General features: G+C 43.2%; 1 protein-coding gene across 1 annotated transcript in view; it reads right to left on the reverse strand.

The window, feature by feature from the left end:
* VPS8 (VPS8 subunit of CORVET complex) overlaps window positions 1-20562 on the reverse strand; it is a 196342-nt gene that overhangs the window by 26691 nt on the left and 149089 nt on the right. Inside the window, exons 23-24 of the mRNA XM_065410354.1 lie at window positions 18222-18391; window positions 15459-15627 (exon numbers count right to left, since the gene is read on the reverse strand). Of these exons, the coding sequence (XP_065266426.1) occupies window positions 15459-15627; window positions 18222-18391 (339 nt within the window). The remainder of the gene's footprint in view (window positions 1-15458; window positions 15628-18221; window positions 18392-20562) is intronic.

Raw genomic sequence — 20562 nt, forward strand, 5'->3', positions numbered from 1 at the left:
GAGCCTATCTTTCAGAAAGACACACAGGATATGTCTACATTGCCCACGTTACAGCGTGGCTGCGGCAGCGCTGTGACGTGGTCAGTGTAGACATGCTTTATCGCCAGGGGAGAGCTCTCCCAGCGATAAAAAACCCCACCCTGAACGAGCGGTGGGAGCTTTGTCAGCACTAAAACTTTTGTCGCTCAGGAGGGTGTTTTTCATACCCCTGAATGATAAAAGTTTTAGCGCTGAAAGTGGCAGTGTAGACACAGCCAGTCTTGATTTAAAGGCTGCAAGTGATGAAGAAATTACACAACTCATGGTAAGATGTTCCAATGGTTAGTTACTCACTGTTAAATTTGCATATTTGCAGTTTTAATATTGCTGACTTCAACTTCTAGCCACTGAATCTCACTACACTTGTGTCTGGTAGATGAAATACAGTAACTCCTCACTTAACGTTGTCCCGGTTAACATTGTTACTTTGCTGATCTATTAGGGAACAGGCTCATTTAAAGTTGCGCAATGCTCCCTTATAACATCGTTTGGCAGCTGCCTGCTTTGTCCACTGTTTGCAGGATTCTCTGGAAGAGCAGCCCCCCATTGTGGGGATTAGATCCAGGGAGGCCAGCAGCCCCCCCCCCATCAGCTCCCCTAAATTCCCTGTAAGGTATTTGGCTCGGCAGCTGCCCAGCAGCAGTTCAGCTGTCCCTCCCCCCACTGCCGTGCTGCTTCTGCCCTGCCCTCTGCCTTGGAGCTGCTCCCAGGAGCTTGCTGGGGGAGGGGAGGAAGAGTGGTACTGATATCAGGATGTCCCCCTGCTCCTGCCCCCCGCTCCTGTTCTGTACCCCCTCTCCACAAAGTGGAGGAGGGGGCAGGGGTGGCTCTATGTCTTTTGCCGCCCCAAGCACGGCAGTCAGGCAGCCTTCGGCGCACGCCTGCGGGAGATCCGCCGGTCCCGCGCCTTCGGCGTATCCGCCGCCAAATTGCCGCCGAACCTCCCGCAGGCATGCCGCCAAAGGCAGCCTGACTGCCACCCCCGGCACGCGCTTGGTGCACTGGTGCCTGGAGCCGCCCCTGGGAGGAGGACAGGGCTCAGGGACAGAAAGGAGGGTTTGCTGGAAGCTGTTGCTTCCTGTCTGATCTGCTTAAAAGGGCAACGTACTTCAAGTGGGGTCAGTGTACTTAAAGGGGCAATGCACGTCCCTCTCTCACTCATGCATGCACCCCCCAGCACTTTGGAAAGTCAGCATCTGTGCAGCCGTGCATGTGCTGTCAGGAGGAGGGAGTGGTGCGCTCCAGCTGGATAGCGTGGGCTCATCATCGTGTTCAGTTTTTGCAGGGAAGTGTTTGCAGCTACTGCCCTGCATCTATTGTATTTCCTCCCTCCTGCCTCAGTCCATGCTGCCTTGTAGAGCGTGAGGCTATATTAACAACCCTTGAGGGCTCAGCCGAGTGCTAGTTCATCATTTTACAGCAAGGCATTCCCTGGGAAATATCCCACCTTCTTACTCTACCACCTCAACCAAGCTTCACAATCATTCATTGCTGTGTACAATTTTAAACTGTTTGTTTAAAATTTATACCGTATATGCATATAATGTCTTTTGTCTGGCAAAAAAAAATTTCCCTGGAACCTAACCCCTCCTATTTACATTAATTCTTGTGGGGAAATTGGATTCGCTTAACATCGTCTCGCATAAAGTCGCATTTTTCAGGAACATAACTACAACGTTAAAGTGAGGAGTTACTGTACCTGACCTATGTCAGATATCTTCTCCCTGGACAGGCACTTATAGTGTGTGATCAAGTAACTTAACTTCACTTCAATACACACAACAGACTGAGATCCTTTCATTATCATTGTAAGGATATTTTCCAAACTTCAAATCATCTTGTAGATGTTCTCTGACACCCCTCTAGTTTTCTCAATATCCTTTTCAAAGTTACCAGAACTGGAAAGGTCATTATTGATATTAGTATCTCCACCTAGCAACAGACTTGTGCCATTTTTGCCAAGACCTTTTTTGTTCCAGAAATATTTTAAAAATTCCTTATCTTTATTGGCCATAGATATCTCACTGATAAAGTTAATGGTACCAATTGCCTGCATTTCTTATTTTCTGATTTACATTCATTACATCATGTGGACTTCCTGTTTCCCACAGCAAAGGGACTGAATTAGTGTGGATGCTATCTTCAGCTTCCTTTGCATCTCTTGCTGAGAATAGTTCCATGTCTTAAAAAAAAAAAAAAAAAAAAATCCTGGGGGCTCTCTCATACAATCTTGCCTATGGGGTATTCTCTGTGTAAGAGACTGGAAGACCATAGAACGGTAACCTTCAGCTTTGTGACACTTAGAAGATCAGTGCCAGGGTCTTTTCAAACTATGCAGCACTAGGAAGCCTTTGCCCCTCCTTCTGTCTATCTCGACTCCTTGGTGGATTTTTTTAAAGTTAATAATTGATAGTTGCTAATTGTTTCTGATTTTAATTTTCAATTTAATTTGTATTAATAATTGGCAGATTCTAATGGGTTTCATTTAAAAAAAACAAAACACAATTTGCTTAGAGTTCATCTCCTTGTAGAGAAGTAGGGGAGCAAACATTTTATAACTTAGATCCTTATTACAATATAGAGAACATAAACCTGCCTGAAGAGAAACAGGTATGTTTCAAAGTTAAGCAGTGCAGCTTGGCAGCAATGTTTCGTCAGGTGAATGCAATACAGGAACCTTTAGTTTGGAATGAAGAACGTATTGCACAGAAATGGATACTCGGTACAGGTTGAGTTCCACAAAGAATGTAAAGACTAGCTGTGGATACCTCATGAGCATTATATTTTGCAAATGGATTAACGTAATCACATTTCATCCATCAATGGGGTGACCTGACAGAACTGAACTCCCAATAAAATACCTTGGCATATAGAGAGTTCTGAGAGTGAGGTCCCTGAAAATCATGCTCTGGTAACTCCATGCATTTAGATAGAGCCTGAGTGTTTCAGTGTTTCCTGTAGGAATTTAAGCTTCCTGTCACAAAATGGTACATTTCTAACCATTCCTGGAAGAGAAAATAACCTTCCAACCATGAACAAATTCTACATTTTTCTCAATCTCTAGACTGATTGACAGAATGAGACAAGAATTATCAGACTCATCCTACGGCGTATTAGCTTTCAAGACTAAAGTATTTAACACGTCAAAAGTAACTGTTTCACTTGTAAGCATTTAAGTATGAGATCTAGCTAATATGCTTATCCAGTGTAGTTCGAGTCACTCACAACGAAAAAGGTGGAAAATTTTAAATATGAAAGTAATTCCACATTCTAAAATTAATTTCTGTTTCTGTCCTCAACATATGAATTTAAGCATGAGGGAAAGAAAGATCATTCTAGGAAGGTTGGAAGATTTTGGAGGATTGGAGTTTAGAGGAAAACCTTGAGGAAGGAATAAAACATTTAATAGCGATAAGGGAATTTAAGACAAAATTTAATTTTAAAACTACTCAAAGATACAAGTAATGTATTAGATAACTTATTGGCATTTTCTTCATGTTTATTTTGAGGAAGAGTGCTTTAAAAAATCCTGCAAGTTATCCAAACATTTTTAAAGAGACTGTGGAATTTTTTCCCCTCAGATTCTGCCAAAATTTCTCCCCTATTTCCAGTACTCATTGACAAAGTCTCAAATCTGGGATGAAGAGCCCACATCACAATAAGAATCCATTAAAAAAAAAATCCAGACTGTTGGAGTACCATTAAAAGCAACCAAATATCAAGGCCCTAAAATTGAGATACCCCTTCAAAATACATTCACAGGAAAATTTCTAATGAAGTTTCTTTGCAATGATTCACAAACAAAACTGGACTTTAAATTAAAAAAAACATGTTCAAAGAAGGTAAGAAATGTTGACATTAAAGAAACAGGTTTTCCATAACTCCTCCTCCCCTTTCTAATAGATTAAGTGTTACACAGAATAACATACACTGATGTACAACATTGAAATATAAAATGAAGAATTGTTTATGGTTAATTAGAAGCTTTAATAATTATATATATTTAATTATTTGTAATTACGTATAGTGAATAAGTACAGATGAGGTAATATTTAGGCCAAGTCCTTGCTGGCATAAATGTGGTTTTGCCAATTCTTTTTACATTGAATTGCCAATCTATCGCTGATAGAACAAAGATAATATGTTGTTTTGGAAGAGGTAAGTAAAAGATACACCAAAACGATAAAAAACCAACCACCTTTTTTGGGAAGACTCAGGGCAGAGTGACACAAACAACATGATCCAGAAATTGTAAACTAAGCAGGAAAAATACAGAAGTTTGGTAACTGAAGCTTGCGGATGCGTAATGTGGGGGTTACCTAAACTCCAAAGGGTTGATGTGCTAAAACCCAGCTGGATAAAGATTAAGTAATCTGTAATGTAGAAATGTATAAAAGACCTAAGTGAACATGAGTTTCTGGCCCAGTGTTTCTCCAGTTTAGGCCCAAGGACCAGACCAAGGGATCGGAGAAGGTGACGACTATCATGGAAGTAGAAGAATTTCCCGATGCCCCAGAATGTGGTAACTTGGGCCCATTTAGGAATTCTATCTTTTCTGTTATTTGTCAGATATAAATGTATGTCCAGATACTATAAGTAAAAATAATTGTGTCACAAATTGTATAAATAATGGGGAAAATTGATTAAGCCTAAATTGAGTGGATTTGTGACTCAGCTTCCAAACTTTTTACCCCCAACAATACCACTACCACTAGAGATTCTTCAGATTTAGTGATGGTCAATGCTAGTTTCTTTTCTGCAATTCCTCCAGTATGGCATTCAAGGCAATTGCTATAAAAATTTCACATACAAAGCAGAGACAAAGAACATTATCTGTTGGGTTGTAATTTCACAAAAATCTCAGTAGTACTGCAAAATTCAAACTGCCAGTTTTTGTTTCAGTAGGGTGGAATTGGTACCATGAAATGCACTCTAGATGCTCAGTGGCATTTTCCAGTACCAATCCATTTCTAACTCTCAGCCTGCTAAAGAAAAAATATTTGAACTCAAGATTTCACAAGGGAATGCAGAAGAGCACTGTATTAGACCAAGAGAAGAATGAAGACTAAACACTCAGGGCTTCAAGATAGCTGCAAAAGAATATGCTGGATATATGTTCATGGGATGCCATACAAAACCTATCAGAAATTGGAGGGAACTGGTTCTCCTGGGGTTGAAGGTGGCAGTGTTTGAAATGGCAATAGTAACAGCTTATTGTCCCTCTTGAAAAGTGTCATTTCCACTGAGGTTTCTTCAGATAACTCTCAAATGTGAACAAGAACGTGAGAGCCATTGAAAAACCACTTGCGTTCTAACAGAGCTGTGCTGGCTGGTCTCAGGTGAACTGTAAGGACTTTACAGGAGCATTTCAGTGAGACAAGCACATGAAGTGAGTAAGAGTGAGGCCAAAACAAAGTTTGAGACAAACAAAAAATGTCATTCTCCCTTATGTTTAGGATCACACCAGGATACAGATAGTTTCACCAACTTGGACCCTAAGCAGGACGAAGTGGTCTGTAACTGTGGGGAGAGCATGTGTGTAAATGGCATGTTGAAGGGCTGAGGGCCACTTTCTAGCCCCACTTTCTTCAGCCCTTTCCCTGGCCTGCTCCCACTCCCACTCTCTCTAGTGCCTTGCAAGGCAGGCCAGGCTCCGTGGTCTGGATTTTTGCCACAGGGAGGAAGGACACATGATATGAGTTCAACTGACTTATGTTCAGAAGCTGAGTGAGATTTTGCACAACAAGAATCTTTCCAGAAGTGTTTGGGGTTTGTTTTCTTTTTAAGTCACTAATCTCCAGTTTTCTACTATCTCTAAACCTTAAAGAGACAGTATTATTTTACTGGAATAATCTTTTAAAGCCACAAAATTATTCATCAACATCCTCCTTCTCTGATACAGAATCCTGATATGGATAAAATGTAAAAGTCTAATATAGGGAAACGTGACACATTAGGGGCTGTGCTTTGTATTTGAGTATGAATACCATAGGCCCAAATGTATTGGCCTAGAATGTATTGGCTTAGAATACTCATGTAAGTGAACATGAAGGATGCTTTTTATTCATGCTCTGAACTTGATTTTTAAAAAGAACACTAAAAGATTCCAAACATATGTAATTTGAGAGGCATGAACCATACACCTGAATCTACAGCTACAAGTCAAACATGATAAAAGCACAACTTTCACTATTCTCCCTATCGGGAAAAGGATATTGAGTACACAATGCTAATGAAGATCAAAGAGTCAGCTTAAGACACTAGAAAACTATTCAACCAGAAAAATGATCAAATGTCACATTAGAATGATTACTTTGCAAGGTACAAGAGGTTGTTCCAGAACAGAAATCGAGCCAAGTGAAGCCAACTGAAAGGAACCTAAACTATGGCAGATAAAATTTAGCAGATGTTAGGAGTAAGAGGGCATTTCAAGAACAGAAAGCCAAGAATTACAAAGAAGAATTTCTTCAAAGCATATAAGAAATAGGAAGCCTGTGAGACAACTGGAAAGTACACTAGAGAAAAAGGGAGCAACTGAGGAGAAGGGCATTGCAGAGAAACCAAAATGTTTGCCTCAGTCTTTACTATGGAGAATGTTGGGCAGATGCCTACCCTAGCCCTACACTTTTTAGCTAGTAAAGTTGAGGCTGAAGTGACAAAAGGAGCTGGAATAAACAAACAAGAACAGGAGTTCTGAAGGAACTCAAGAGAGAAGCAGGCACTGATTAAAATCAGCTACTCAGGGACTGCAAATGCTGTAACTGTATTTGGGAATTAAGCCCTGTGAGTGTCACTGCTGTACCAGGCAAGCTGGTTGAGAAAGAACTATGAACATGAAACAATGGGGACAAACCAGCGGCTTCCCTAAAGGAAAATCATACCTTTACTAGTCTACCAGATTTATACTGAAAAGCAGTTTAATCTCAGAACACACATAGGGGTTACCGCAATGCTTGGTTACTTCATTTCATATTGAATTCTTTAAAAGAAATGGTTACTCAGCCTGTGCAGTAACTCTGGTTCTTCGAGATGTGTCCCCCCCCAGGGATGCTCCACCCAACGAACGCTTGTGCCCCCTGCACCTTCAATTGGAGATTTCTCATAGTAGTGTCCGTTTGGCCTGCACATGCATGTTATTCGGTCTCGTGCCCGATACCATTGCAATATAGCACTGCGTGGGCTAACTGTCCTCAGTTCCTTCTCTACCATGAAGCCTCATGACAATGAAGCAGAGGAGAAGTAGGGCAGGTAGTGGCACACTCAGAGAGATACATCTTAAAGAGCATTTGTTCCGCACAGGGTGAGTAACCATTTCTTCTTTGAATAGTGTCCCTAATGGTGCTCCACTCTAGGTGACTACCAGTTCCCCTTTAAATGAGGAGGGGGCTTCGGAGTCTAGTCCAGTATGGTAGAAAGTGCAGCTGAGCCAAACAGGATTGGCAGCAGAGTCATGAATTATTGCATAGCATATAGCAAACGTATGCATAGAAGTCCAAGTTGTGGATATACATATTTCAATGATAGGAATGTTCTTAAGAAAGGCTGGAGGTGGAAATAGATCTTGCAGAGTGAGCTCGTACATCAGTGGGTTCTTCAAGATTATGAGATTGGTAGCAGCTACTAGTTCAGTCAATTACCCACCTAAAGAATAGAGATTGCAGCTCCTTTTGTTCTGTCTCCGATTGAGACAAAATCTGGAAGTCTTCCTGAAAGATTTAGTCCTATCAAGGGAGAAGGCCAGGGCTCTCCTGACATCAAGCGTGTGGAACAACACCTCCCACTTGTCCCTGTGAGATTTAGGGAAGATGAGGTGGTGAATGGGCTGATTAATATGGAAATGAGAAGGTACTTTTGGCAAAAACTTGGGGGTGGTCATAATGTGACCTTGTCTCTGAAAAATATTGTGAACAGGGTATGCCATAAGAGCCCCTAATTCCCCCACTTGCCAAGCCAATGAAATAGCAACCAGAAATGCCATTTTCATTGATAAATGGAGGAATGAGCAGGCAACTATAGGTTCAAATGGTGGTCTTGTAAGGCATTTAAGAACCAAATTGAGGTCCCAAACTGGAGTAGGGCATTTAACTGGCAGACAAAGGTTGCAAGATTCTGAAGAACCTCAATATCATTGGGTGGGCAAATACAGGGTAACCCTCTATTGGAGAATGGAAGGCCATGATGGCTGCCAGATGAACTCTAACGGAGCTCAGCAATAAACATGAGCTCTTTAGTTTTAGAATGTAGTCCAATGTGTGTGGCTGTGATAAGGTTGTTGGTACAATGTGTTCGAGATCATAGCAGTGGGAAAATCTTGTCCATATTTGTAAGTAAGTGCAGTGCGTAGACTATTTTCTGCTGTGTAGTAGCACTCTTTTTACGTGTTGTGAACAGGCCATTTCTATGCACGTGAACCATCGACCAGCCATGAATTGAGGTGAAGGATCTTCCTCCTCTCCTCTCCTAGGAGAGTGGGAATGGCATGGAGGGTGATCGGTGAGAACACAGCCAGCTGTAGCAGGTAAGGAAAACATGTTTGTCTGGGTCACATCAGAACAATTTGAATAACTCTGGCCCTATCCTTTCTTATTTTGAATAGAACTTTCAATATCAGGAGTTGGGGGAATACATATAGAAGACTCAACAACCACTGGAGATGAAGGGCATCCCCACGATGGGTGACCAAGGCCAGTTCTGGAGCAAAACGGTGCATTTCCTGTTTATTGCCATGGCAAAAAGGTCTGACTGCCTCACTGTCGGACTACGTGGTGAAGTATGGTGGAATCTATCTCCCACCTGTGGTCTCAAGAGAAGTGCCTGTTGAATATGTCTATGGTCACATTCTGAACTCCTGGAAGGTAAGATGCCATGACAACAATCTGATTGCGTATACTCCAACTCCAGAACTTTAAAGCCTCGGCATGGGGCGGTGGGGGGATCTTGCTCCCCCTTGCCGATTGATATAAAACATGCATGACACGTTGTCCGTCGTGACCTTGATGTATTTGCCTCTGATTAGTGGCAGAAACTGGAGATAGAAGCATATTCCCGGAAGTTGATGTGCAGAATGGTTTCTTGGGGCGTCCACCTGCCCTGAGCTGTGCGGGTGTCTAGATGTGCTCCTCATCCCAACAGGGAAGCATCTGTTATTGTAACAACTACTGGGGAAGGGCAGGTGAAGAGGACTCCAGCACACATGTTGTGAGAGTCTTTCCACCAACTGAGAGTCTTTCCACCAACTGAGTGGATATGGAAAAGCACTGTGTTTAAACTGTGTCTGCTCAGTGAATAAACCATCTTGATCCACCCCTGAAGGCATTGCCTGCATAGTCGTGCGTGATCTATAATGGAACTGCTGGCCGCCATGTGTCCCAGTAGCTGCAGACAGATCCTGACCATGGTTTGGAGGCTGATCTGAATCGTGTTGATTAAGTTGGATGGGGCATAAATCTGTGCATTGGGAGGAAGGCTCTTGCTACTATTGAATCAAGAGGAGCTCCTATGAATTCCAGCTTTTGCCCGGGGGTCAAAGTGGACTGCTGAATGTTCATTGCAGGCCCAGCTTGAGGAAAAGTTCTGTGGCCTTCTATGTTGCTTGTGAAGTCACTTCCAAAAAGAGTGTCCTTTCAGCAGCCAGTTGTCTAGGTAAGGCAACACAAAAATCCATTCCCGTGGAGGTGTGCTGCTTCTACTGACATGACCTTTGAAAAGACCATCAGGGTGAATGATGGGCCAAAAGAAAGCACTCTATACTGAAAATGGTCCTGGCCTACTGTGAAGCATAGGAATCGTTTGTGGAATGGGTGGATTGCAATGTGGAAATACACATCCTGAATGTTGAGGGCTGAGAATCAATCCCCTTGGTCCAGTGACGGGATTGTCACTGCAAGTGTCACCATTCTGAATTTTTCTGCCTTCACAAAGGTGTTGAGTCGTCTTAAATCTAGGATGGGTCTCCAACTGCTGCTCTCTTTTGGAACCAAGTAATACCTGGAATAAAACCTCTTCCCTTTGTGCTGTGTGGAGAGTCTCTGGGTCGATATTGTAGAGCCCTTGGAGCGCTCTGCTGTAGACACGAGTAGTCTTGTGACTTGTGAGATGGTTTAGTTCTGTCCAAGTAAAAGGCTACAGCCCGTCTGACATCTAGCATGTGCAACATTGCTTCTCGAGAGTCGTTATGTGGCTTGGGATAGAAGGCAGGTAAGTGTATGGTTTGGTTAATATGAAAATTTGTAGCCACTTTGGGCAAGAATTTTGGGTGAGGACGTAACATGGTTTTGTCTTTGGTAAATACAGTATACAGTGGTTCAGCCATCAATGCTCCTATTTCGCTGACACGTCTGGCAGACGTGATTGCCACTAGGAATGCGACCTTCATTGACATATGAAGGAGCGGAGCAGGTTGCTAGAGGTTCGAAGGGTGGTCTTGTGAGACATTTGAGCACAAGATTGAGATCCCATGGTGGTGCAGGTTGGCATACTTCTGGGGACATGTTCTGTATATCTGCTAGAAAGCGCCGTGTAATCGGGTGAGCGAATATTGAAGCCCCTTCTATCTGTTTGTGAAGGGCTGTAATGGCAGCGAGGTGTACTTTAATAGAGCTTATGGCTAACCCCGTTTCCTTCAGTTCTAGTAGGTAGTCTAGGATCATAGATAGAGGCGCTGTGGTCGTGTCCAGCTGTTTTTGCTGACACCAAACGGAGAATCTTCTCCACTTGTATTTCTAGTAAGTATTTCTAGTGGTGAGGTGACGGCTATTTAGTAATACCTGTTTTACTTTCTCCGAACAGTTCAATTCCCCATGTTGGAACCAGAGAGGAGCCACGCTTTGAGATGGAGTTTCACTGGGTTTGGATGGAGCATCAGGCCCTTGTTCTGGGACTATGATGTTCTTCTCATAACCACAGCTGTTGCGGTTGTTCAAGCAGCTGTGTCTGCTACATCCATTGAAGCTTGAAGCACTGTGCGGGCTATTAACTGACTCTCGTTGATAATGGCATTGAGTTGAGGACGTTTATACTCGGGGAGGTCCTCCACGAGCTCTTGTATTTTACTATAGTTAGAGTAGTCGTAATTTGCTAGTAGAGCAGAATTGTTGAGTAGTGGAGCTAGTAGAGCAGAAGGGTGGCCGAATTGTAAACTTTCCACCCAAAGAGGTGCAGTCTCTTGTGTTCTTTATCTTGCAGCGAGGAGCGGAAATGAGGCTGTTTACTGCGCTGATTAGCAGCCTCTACTACCAGAGAACAGGCTTGAGGGTGTGAAAACAAAAATTCCGTGCCTTTGGCTGGAACGAAGTATATTCTGTCAGCCCTTTTGTTGGTGGGTGGTGCTGATGCTGGTGTCTGCCATATTACCTCTGCAGGCTCCATTATAGCCTCATCCATGGGGAGGGCAATCTTGGTCGATGATGCCGGTTGTAAGATTTTTAACAACTTATGTTGTTTCTCTTGCATCTCATGTAAGGCAATTTCTTGGCTGTTTGCTACTCTTTTGAAGAGTTCTTGGAACTGTTTCAGGTCACCTGGTGTCATAGGGGTAGATGGCGTCACCGCTTCGTCTGATGCGGAAGATGAGTGTGGGGCAGGTGGTGAATCATCCAGGTCTGCCTGAGATAGTAGCTCTTCCTCTTCTATCTCTGTATTAGGGGGGTCAGAGATTTCTCTGTGTGGTAACGATGGGTGTACTCTGGAACCTCTTGTTGCTGGGGAAGGGGGACCAGAATAGGGGTTCTGGTATGTGGGCCAAGGACCCCATTGTGGCCATTGCATGGGGTAAGGTGGTAATGGGAAAGGCCAGTGCTGTGCATACCAGGGCAGTGAATCCTCGGAGGGATGAGGCTTAGGCTTCACAGCATTCCATGTAGGTCTCATCTGTGATGAACGTTAAGAGGAGAAGCGTTTGTACTGCACGTCTCCTTCCTCGCCACTATGCATGGAGAGTGGTGCAGGAGATGAAGGATGGTACCGTGCTATGTAGCTTGGGGAGTGTTCGGTGCCGAGCAGTGGTGACTGCCGTGCCGAAGAAACTGGTATGTCAGCAGGACGCAGGAGTTGCGCTGGTCCTGCCTTGGGGTCGACCGCTGGAGCGCTGACCGGTGCTGGATTCAGCTTGTTAGGCGGCAGCAAGTCTTGGGTCGGTGCCGGTGGCGGCAGCATTGATTGCGGTGCCACTGCCTGTGCCACGCTCTTAACCGGGGTAGTCAGTGCTGTGCAGGAGACTTGACGTCTCAACTCCGGTGCCGTGCGTTGGGACTCAGCAGGGGTCCGCTGAGGGACAGTGCCGGAGGAGCCCGGTGCCTCGTAAGTGCTCACTCTGGATGAGTGGAGCACTGAGGGTAAAGACCTCGCTGGGGAAGCTCTCTTTTTCTGAGAGACCCTTGCTGGAGAGGTCGAGGCTCGCTTCCTGACAGCTTTGGAAGTCGGAGCCTTATCAGAGCTCAGGGATCTCGGTTTATGAGACTCCCCGGAGGATGTCTCTCGCGGAGGTTGGAGGGATTTCTCCAGCAGAAGCATTTTCAAGCAGAGATCCCTGTCACGTCTTGCTCCTGTTGTTAAGTTGGTGCAATGTATGCATTTCTGGGAGAGATGAGTTTCTCCCGGACAGCGAATGCAGGATGTGTGGCTGTCAGAGACAGGCATCAGTTCACGGCAGGAGTCACACTTTTTAAATCCTGTTGAGCCCGGCATGACTGCAGTTAAGCCTCTCCCGCCTCTCGAGAGATAAGGATGGGAGTTAATTGTAATGATAAACTGTAGAAACTGTTCCCAAACGGGGAGTTAAGGAGAGAAAAAGTCATCTTCTTTCCTTTTTTGGGGGGGGAGGGGGGGTGTAAGAAAAACCTCTAAGAGGAACTAACGAAACTATGTAATTATGTATAGACTAAAAAGAAGTTCCTATGTAACTTGTAACTTTTTTTTTTTCCTTCAGAAAGTATCAAAGAGAGCACTGCCGCGGAGCTCCATCTGCAGCCAAGGACGGTTGAGAAGGAACTGAGGGGACAATTGGGGGAGCGCGCGCGCTACAGGAGGTGCCAATGGCTGCACGAGACGACTCCTGTGCGTGCCCTTCCCCCGACCAAGTGCTGCTGCGAGAAATCTCCGATCTCCGGCGCAGGGACGCACCGAAACCTAGAGTGGAGCACCCACAGGGACACCACCTAGAGTGGAGCACCCACAGGGACACCACTCGAAGAAGGAACTTCCCTTCTCCCATCCCCTGGACACTCTTCAAGCCACCCCTCCCGTGCCCCACTGAAGTTTACCATGTTTTAAATGGGGGGTGAAAGGGGCTTTTCTGTTGCTTTGACTGACGGCCAGCTGAGTTAATTTGTTACACAATTTAATGCTGCTGAGTGGTCATTGTTATAGGATTCTAAGTTTCTTTAGGGGACATAGAGCATTTGTATTGGCAATTTTATTGTTTAGATGTAAATACAGTTTTAATATATTTTGTAAATAAAAATATTAAAATTATACATGGTTAAAATATTGAAGTGCCACAACTTAAACATTTGTTATGCATTTAAATGATAAACATTACAAACTTGAGTGAAGAGACTGGGGACATGAAGAGCAGTCAGGGGGTGAGAACAAGAGGGGCTCTGATAAGCCAGAGCTAGCCCTGGTAGGAGGAGAGAAGAGCTAAAGGGCACTTCCTCAAAGACCACTGGCTCCAGAAAGCAGGGAAATGTGAAGCGCTTTCCTACCTGCTGCTCCTGAAGTGTTAAACAGCTCTTCACCCCCCCCACCTGACTCACTGAGCTTTGCCCCTTTTTCTAGCTCAGCCCTGTCCCATCCCTCAGCCAGCTGCTCTGTCGGGGTTTGTTTCTTTTTCACTACAGATCCATTCCATAACGGTGAAGATATTAAATAGCAGTTTCTCCACACACACCCCACAAAAGATTAGCCTTTGCTTGGGTGCCGGCAGACCAGTATAGATGGGTGAGCCTGAGCTTTTTTTTTTAAACTAATCGTTTTCTGAGAAATTGGTGGTCAAAAATTCATGAGATATTGATTTAAAATGTAACCTCAGTAACTTGAGTTATGGCAATTAATCTAAGTACATTTTTAATCTTCTAATTTTCGAAATAACAGAAAAAAGTAATATAGCTCTCTTTTTTCTGTTATTTCGAAAATAACCACTCAAATTTTCAAATTAATACCTTGACTTCAATAAAAAATTAGAGAGCTATAACATATGGCTTACAATAGAAACCGAGAAAGCCTTAATTATGTATTGTCTACTGCTCTTCCACAATACATACTACATAGAAGCTGCATACTTTTCATTTGATAAAATTTGTAAATAAGATGTTTGGGCCACAAAATTAATATACTCTCAAGGTTAGGGAAGATTTTCTGTTCTCATTTAAAGGGCTAATACAGTATGACTGCTGAAGCTGCACTGTGCTCTATGTATTCCTCAGAGATTACTTCTTAAAAGTTTGCCTTCTAGCAGGAAACCTCTCTCCCCAAAAGCTGATGGAAGATGACTAATGTTGTTACCTATCCCTTGATCAGAATTGATTTGGCAGAAAATGAAGTAATCTGCTAGAAAAGAATTTGAGCAAAACACCATCACAATGTACTCAGTCACTGATTTACTTTGCTTTCAGAAGTGGAAATGCACTAATGGTTTGTGTATGTGGTAGGATGTTTTATTTTCAAAACAAAGCAAATGCACAAAGTATCTAGATGTATTTAGGGAAAAGTCCGTATCTCCACCCTCTCTGTAACATTCAAAGGCAAAACTCTGCTCCCTGAGATGCATAATTCAGAGGAGAAATCTTGGCAAGACATCCATTATTTATTTTTACTTGCAATTTGTGGTAGCAAGCCCAGGAGAAAGTAGGAGTTTGCATGGTCACAGTTTATTTCTGGCTGCATTAGGTTGAAAAAGACTTGCACCAGATGTAGATTTTCTTATTGGCTCGATGCAAACTGACAGCAGTGATGTATTATAGCCAATCATCAGTAATTTCCTACTATTCTGCATTTGGTGCCACTACCATCATCTAGATTTTCTTAAAATTTCCCACCACAGAAAAATGGTCAGGCTCAGTTTGGAGTAGGGTGCAGGTGGTGGACAGAAGATCCTGTCTCCTGGGAAGAAGGATCAAAGACTCTCCAATATCTACCAGGTCAATAACAGGTCTGCTAGTGAGCCTATACAAAACACTGTTAACATTAATCTAAAAGAAACTGCCCCCAGGCCTGTTCCAGGCCCCCACATAGCAGATGAAATGGGAAATGTATCCACCAGATGTCACTCTGTGGGAGCTCAGCCTCTTTTCTTATAGGGTTCATCTCTGTAAATGAAGCTAGGCTACAAAAATGAGATGAAATTCACTAATAAAATCTAGAGACAACAAAGACAGTTCAGCCTGTTAGCACTCAGGGACAAACCCTCCCATGAATCTTACCTGTGCCAGAGATGCACCATTTCCCTTTTTCAGTTCTGAGAAATTCTCACTCAGTTTTCCCCCTTTGTTACTCGAGTTGCATTTATAGCAAGTCCATCTCATCTGTCCCTTGGTTTCTATGCCACACTCTTTACTCAGCAGACAGAGTGAGTGGTACAAATGGCCACAACTGTAAAAACAAGAGTAGAAACTTCACTATAAACTTCTAAAATGTGATAATACTAAATAATATTAAAACTAAAAAGTCTTATTAAGGCTAAGTACAATAATGTCATGCTACTGAAAAGGGAGATTTTCCCGTTGATTTTCAATTAAGAAGAACAGGGCTGCTTACCTACAACAATAGTTCCCAGTATATAAAATGCCTCCACATTTTTACACCCTTGGATCAAGAGTTGTACAAACCCAGAGTCACTAAAAGCAAAGAGAGCCACAAAAGAATCACATCTTTTGACAGAGATCGCATCCATAATGCTTTGCACATACAGACCATGCCCCTTCATTTCATGACGGCCTGTTTAGAAGCAAGCATTTCAAAGATGGGAGATAATGAGTGTGAAACTGTGGTGGCAATATATTCTGAGAACGACAGTTACAGGTAAATAGCTTTCATATGCTGAACAATTGCCTCCTGGTGTCTGTTGAAGTTCAGCTACCCTCATACCCTGATCCTGAGCCATTGTTGACCTCAGGGAGGAACCAAGCAGGGGCTGATAGTGTCACTCAAGTAGCTCAGTTCCTTTCTGTAAGAGAGCTCTTGGGGCAGAAATGTGCAACAGCCCAATGCTATCCTCTAAAGTCATTACCCATCTTGTTCAATCTGCTGCTGGGAACAGGGGTGAGGTATTCTAGTTTGCAGTTTTCTCAGCAGGAAGACATCCAGATCTATATTTGCATCTCTTCCAACCCTGCTGGTGCAGTAGAACAACTCACCCAGTGAAGACTGGGATGTAGAGGAGGGCTAGCTAGCTGAGACTCAATCCAGGGAAGAATTGGACAGATTTACTTACCTGGTAATTTCCTTTCTTTGACAATTACTCTATAATAGTCCTTAAAGTGGGGTTTCCTTCCCTTGTGCACTTGGGACACATTCCACAGGAACAGATATCCCAGACTGAATCAAGTGTCCACTAACAAATATCCTGTCTGACAGCAGAAAGAACCAGCTGCTTCAAAGAAAGGTGGAAGAACCCCTTAGTGGACAGAACTGCTCACAGAGGCAGTGTGGCTTGGTAGCCAGGCACTGGACTGGGACTCAGGAGACCTAGGTTCAATTCTCAGTTCTGCCACTGGCCTGCTGGGGACCTTGGGTGCATCACTCCATCTGTGCCTCAATTTATCCATCTGTACAGTGGGGATAATGATACTGACCTCCTTTGTGAAGCACTTTGAGATCTACTGATGAAAAGCACAATATATAAGAGCTAGGTATTATTCTATGGCCCCACTGACAATAATGAACTGTTACTGTGGGGTTCACACAGACAGTTATCCCTGGTCTACACTTAAAATTTAGATCACTCCTGGGTGTGACAAATTCACACCCCGATCACTGCAATTAAGCTGACCTAATCACCACTTCTAGACGTGGCTAGGTCAACAGAAAAATTCTTTGTCGACCTACTGCTTGCGGAGCTGGATTACCTACGTCAAAGGAAAAACCCCTTCTGTCAATGTAAGAAGTGTCTGCACTATGGCGCTACTCAGGGCCGGCTCCAGCATTTCTGCTGCCCCAAGCAAAAAAAAAAAAAAAAAAAAATAGCCGCGATCGCAATTGCGAGCGGCGGCGGCAATTGGGGGGGGGAAAAAAAGCCGCGATCGGCGGCGGCAGTTTGGCGGCAGGTCCTTCGCTCCTAGAGGGAGTGAGGGACCTGCCGCCCCCGAATCGCCACACGTGCCGCCCTCTCCCTTGGCTGCCCCAAGCACCTGCTTGTTAAGCTGGTGCCTGGAGCCGGCCCTGGCGCTACTGCAGCAGTCATGCTGCAGTTCCTGTAGTGTAGACGTGCCCTTAGACCACAGCAGGCTAGTATGGGGCAGACTGCACCCCAGCTTGCCGTGAACTAAATGTTTGTGTAGTCAAGCCCTTAGTCTCCAGTTACAGTAAGGTGGCTCTTCCCTATGGTCCCTCCTGGGGTAAGTGCTTCCTAATTCTGCTAAGCCTCTCTCCATAGCCCACTGTGGAGACCCTTTACTGGCACCTCCAGCTCTCTCTCAGTCTGCTGGCCCACACAGGAAACTTCTTAAATGACCCGTTAGACAGGCTTCACTTATTTTGGGATTTTGTATGCATCAAGAGGAATTGGAGACAGGTACAATGTAAAATCTAAATAAAATAAAGATGTGAACTCCAGTTATGGGAAATGACTAGTTTTTTTTCCTTTATCAATTCCTTTCATATATAGGTCTAGGCTTATCAATCAGGGATGTGCAAAAAAAAATTGCCAAAATGCATGGTGCTAGCCAAGTAATAATGCTGGCAAAATATGTTCCCTAAGCACCCTATGATCTCCTTACATACTTAAGGCAGAGAGATACAGTGATGGCAACAGCTCCACTACAGCACGAAGGAAGACCTAGCATGGGTACCTTTGTAGCAAGCCTCATCACTCAAACAGTAATACTCAGGGGATCTGTACAGTTACCTGAATCTTTTGAACTTCTAAAACAAAGGTTTGGTTTGAAAGTTGGATAAAGGCTTACAGCAGTTCCTATTTCACCATCCTTATGTTTAAAATATGAACATGCACATCTCTCTAGCTTTACCTGAAGACAATGATTTCATCAGCCATCTCTTGCCTTCTCTTGTATTGCTGCAGACAGATACAGCAGTAATCCTGCTTTGGGTTAAGTCCTCTAGTGATGGAGGCTCTCAAGTTACACAAGGACCAGTGGAGATCATGGTTCAGGAGGTTAGTAGTTGTCTCTAGAAGGGTCTGTGCAGGAAGACAATTATGTCATTTTGTCACCACTCTGCAGAAATTCTATATGTAGTAATTTATCATAGCAAAAAGCTTATGAAATTACTAAAAGTAAAAGTGTAGCCTCTCCTTATACACTCTGTATCTGCTACCCAGAAAATACAGTACCCTTTTATCTCCCCACATACGTTAACAGAGACAATAACTTTTTGCTTTTATCTATTCAAGTCATTCATTTACAATCTCTGTCTTTCAGTGGTTTTGTTCAAGTCCTGATGGAACTGACACATTCTGTGATTTTGCATACTCCAGGCTTCCTTTCTTATTCTCTATCTTTACGCAGTACATTTTTTCAGAGGGAATTCTTAACATCCACCATTTTATGAGAATTATAGGGAGCATAAGGGTGAGGTGGGAGGAGTAAACTCAAATATGCTATACGCTTTAAGAGTAAAAAATGCTGAGAATTCCACTCTGCCATAATACTGACAATTCTGTCTTGCTGATTTGTACACTTTTAAAATGGAATTAAAAATCAGAGGCATTTCACTGTTAGGAATTTGTTTCCTAGGTTGTTGCACACTTTGCTCTGCTGTTTGCGTTCTCATAGAAGCCCACTAAAAAAGAAATGAAACTGTTAAAGACCTAAACACCTACAAACATTCTGGGTAGTTTTTTAGATCTCACAGCATTGTAAGGAGGAAATCAATAGTATTTTTCTCTAATACAAGTTCAAAGCACCCATCACTGGCATAGGAGCTTTATCATGTCCATTATCCATAGGGGAGTTTTATTATTACACTGTGATCCTGTATGATTGAATATGACCATTTATATAACTGAACAGATTTAAATTTTTTATTAAAGTTAATGTTTAAAATGAAATATACACGAGTTAAGAGGCAAGGTACTGTACATCTGGGGTCAGGCTTGGGTTACGGGGGGTTACAGGTATCGTTTGCAAGGATGAGAAGATACATACATATCGCATAACCTGCATAGACCCAGATTGGGGTGCAAGGGTTTTTAAAGTGTCAGTGGATAGGTGGGCTTGGGTACGCCAACCATGGAATGAATAAGGAGTCCAAGTTAGTATCAGTGTACAAATCTGGTACAAAGTATGTCATGTAAGATGTCAATGGAAAAGTTAGGTTTTGCTAAATATGAATATCCTGGTTGAATCCATGTATCATCTTTGTATCTAAAGTTATGAATATTGGCCATAGACTTGTATCTTATACATGTGTTGTATTCCTGAGTAACACCCACCAGATAAGACTTACATCAAGGCCAGACAGTTGTGTGTTGATGGCCCATTAAGGACACTTAACTCTAACAATGGGCCATAGAAGAAACTCATTCCAGTAAGCCTTCATTTGGATACCACAAGAATATGCAGAGCAAGTATATGGGCAAGGACTGCCCCTGTGAGTCATCAAGCCATGTAAGGACATGTGATATGCTCATGTGACCCTGGAGTCCATCTTGGGCCAGTAATATTGCACAGAGGCTGTGAGCTTTGTTTGAGACAGTAAATTTCCAGGCACATAGCAAAGGATATAAAAAAAGACCCCCAAGATACCTCCATTTTGCCCCTTTCCTGCCCTGATTCTCTGGACGGTGGATTTACAACTAAAAGGAGCATTTTGAACTATGGACTGAGGACCTTCCAATCTTTTGGAAGTTACCAGAGAGACTTTACAAGACAGCAGTCTATTCCATCACTGCTACAAACCAGATATAAGGGCCTTGCAATTATTTGTATGTATATGATCTATTAACCATTAACAACTCTTATTCTTTTATTAAACATTTAGTTTTTAGTTACTAAAGGATTGGCATCAGCATGATTATTAGGTAAGATCTGAGTTATATATTTACGTGGCTAAGTGGCCGATCTCTTGGGATTAGAAAGACCCTATAATTGATTTAATTGGTTTTCAGTAACCACTCATCATAGAGTCCAGTGTCTAGGTGGTGAGACAAGGGCTGGAATGCTTACGGAGACTGAATTTCTGGCTTCTTGTTAACCAGTGTGATGAGACAGAAGTTTTCTTCGTTTACTGTCTTGGTATAACCTAATGATAGAATAACCACCAGTTTGGATGAGTCTGCCCTATTTCTCAGCAGTGTGTTCTGAATTTGGCATCCTCAGTTGTGACACTGAGGCACGGTGACATACACCG

This window comes from Emys orbicularis, chromosome 9 (genome assembly GCF_028017835.1).
Source record: "Emys orbicularis isolate rEmyOrb1 chromosome 9, rEmyOrb1.hap1, whole genome shotgun sequence".
NCBI classification, from domain to species: Eukaryota; Metazoa; Chordata; order Testudines; family Emydidae; genus Emys; species Emys orbicularis.